The sequence below is a fragment of the Nannospalax galili genome, unplaced genomic scaffold (genome assembly GCF_000622305.1).
Source record: "Nannospalax galili isolate Female #2095 unplaced genomic scaffold, S.galili_v1.0 scaffold179, whole genome shotgun sequence".
Classification (NCBI taxonomy): domain Eukaryota; kingdom Metazoa; phylum Chordata; class Mammalia; order Rodentia; family Spalacidae; genus Nannospalax; species Nannospalax galili.
In genome coordinates, this window is record NW_008342627.1 from 1,181,259 (window position 1) to 1,183,933 (window position 2,675).

Genomic DNA, 2,675 nt, shown 5'->3' on the forward strand with positions numbered 1-2,675 from the left:
GTAGTCCCAGCTGGCCTGGAACTTGCTATGTAGCCCAGGCTGGACTTGAACTCATAGAGATCTACCTCTGCCTCCCGAGTGCTGGGATTAAAGGTATGAGCCACCATGCCCAGCTTTAGTATTTCTTGTCAAATTAAAACCCCAAGTAACTCCCTAATAGTCCCTGTCTGCACTGCACAAACATCTATGGTTCCTAAATACTTTCTGTGATGCCTGTAGCATCCACCTGCCAGACAAGCACAGCAGCCGCTGCCAACACTGTCACAACCCAAGGAAGTCAAGTTCCTAAAGCTCATTTCTATTACCGCCCTGTAAACCCTCTTCAAAGACGAAGCTGAAAGACCCACATGGAAACTGTCACATCAACAACATCAATGGAGGCATTTATGCCACAGAGTAAAAACATAATTTATTTATTTTCCATGACAGAACATTGTTCTTAGAGAGACAAATGGTCAGTTGTCGGGAGTTGCTTTTGGAGAATGGTCAATAAGCTCCTTATCGAAGGTTGGCAACTGAAACCAGGGCCCGTCGCCCCTTGCACGCATCAGTCTTCGAACTTCCTGCTCCTTCAGCCTGCAACAAATGGAAGAGCACTGTGACCTCGGGGATGGAAACAGAGCAGGTGCGAGGAGGGGCCTCAAAATCCAGAACCAGAACAACCACATGGCCCCGCTGTGCCGCTCCTGGGCACGTGCTGGGAGGAAATCAAGTCAGACACCAGAGAGATGCCTGCACATCCGTGTTCACAACGGCAAGATGTGGGAGCAGCCTGGAAGTCGTCAACAGAGGAGTGGGTAAGAAAGGTGCATGGGCACCTCAGGATTCTGTTCAGCCAGACAGAGAAATGAGATCTTGACTTCTGCAGGGAACTGGATGGAACTGTCAATTATGTTCAATGAAAAGGCCAGACTCAAGGATGGGCAACATGTGACTTCTCTCGTACATAGAATCCAGACTTCATACACACACACACACACACACACACACACACACATACACGCACGCACGCACACACCAGGAGAGCTACACACACATACACACACCAGGAGAGGAGAGCTACAATCACACACACGCACACACACACGCACACACATACACACCAGGAGAGGAGAGCTACACACACACACACACACACACACACACACACACACACACACACCAGGAGAGGAGAGCTACACACACACCAGGAGAGCAGGTGAGCTACTGGAGGAGGAGGGAAGGCAGGAAGGGGCCAGCGGGAAGGAGGGAGGGAGAGTAATGGGCGGTGAACAGCAGCAGCCGTACAATGACACGGACACATGAAGATGTCACCAAAAGATTAATAAAGAAAACTCAGATTCCAGCACCTCCAATTACTGTTTCAAATTCAATGTGCCGTATTCAGAGCCATGTGAGGTTGGTGGCTGCACATTACAAGCAAGATCTGGGATTTCTGACTCTCGCTATTTTGCTCAGGTAGTCACCAAAACATCACTGATACTCAAGTCTCTCCTCCACAGCCCCGTTCTGTCTCTGTGATGACGTCAATGCAGTCGGATACAGAAGGCCTAGGAACACAGACACTTGAGGACCGCATGCTGGGGTGACCCCTGTTCTTGGAGGGCTTCCTGCCTCTACCTATGCTGCCGCAGTGACTGTCGGGAAAGGGAATGATACGGGTGTCTCAGCAGCATGAGCAGTTCTGGCAGCCGCTGACCTTAGACACAGAGAAACAGAACGGGAAAATTGGAGCAAGAAAAACATCAACCCAAAGCCAAAGTCCTTCAAATGGAAAGATCTGATGCTCTTCGAGGTCCATGGCTGCTCCTTCAGCACCAAACCCTGATCTTCCCCAGGCTCCACATAACCTTCTCATTACGCAGTTCACAGCTCCGTAATTCTGCTTGGAGCACTGATTAGCTTGCTAACCTTATGACATCATGTGCCTTCATGACTGTATGGAAGAGTACGCTTTATAGCCAAGGATGGCGGTGCACACGTTTAATGCCAGCACTTGGGAGGCAGCAGAGGCAGATGGTCGCTATGAGTTCAAGGTCAGCCCGGTCTACATAGTGAGTTCCAGGCCACCTGGCGGGGGGAGGGTACATAGTGAGACCTTGTCTCAATAAATAAATAAATAGACAAATGAATAAACAAATAAATCCTTTTTTACTCTTTTAAATGTAATTACCCAAAACGTGAGCAATCAAAATACTCACCAGGGAACTAATTAGTAAAAACAAATTACAGCCTGCTGTCCCTGGAGCACTACATATCTGTAAAGAACCTACACGGGGTGGCGTGAAAGGACTCAGCAGACAGACTGTCCACTGAAAACTCGAAGGTGCGGCATCGGTCAGCGGCTCTGCAGCTGAGCGTAGGCCTGGCCCCTGCGCCCACACTGAGAGAAGAGGTAGGAAGCGGGCGGCACCACGCAGCTCCATGAAAACAGCCACTGCGAACACACGGCCACACACACGGGGAGACGGTCTCCTGAGATTTTGTCAATGCTTTGGTTTTTCAACTATCTAGAATGCATTTTTTTTTTTTTTAAGTAAAGGTCTTAACTCTATAGCCTGGCTCACCTTGAACTCCTGACAATCCTCCTGTCTCAGCCTCCCAAGGGCTGGAGCTACAGGCATGGCAGAGATCTCCATTCTACACTCCCCAGGCCAGGGGTGAGGAGGGGGAGG

General features: G+C 49.7%; 1 protein-coding gene across 2 annotated transcripts in view; it reads right to left on the reverse strand.

The window, feature by feature from the left end:
- Nucleotides 1–390: 390 nt before the first annotated feature.
- Ndufb5 (NADH:ubiquinone oxidoreductase subunit B5) overlaps nt 391–2,675 on the reverse strand; it is a 13,548-nt gene continuing 11,263 nt past the window's right edge. For both annotated transcript variants that reach the window (XM_029566203.1, XM_008838658.3), the window contains one exon: nt 391–576. In XM_029566203.1, the coding sequence (XP_029422063.1) occupies nt 499–576 (78 nt within the window). In that variant the 3' untranslated portion in view covers nt 391–498. The remainder of the gene's footprint in view (nt 577–2,675) is intronic.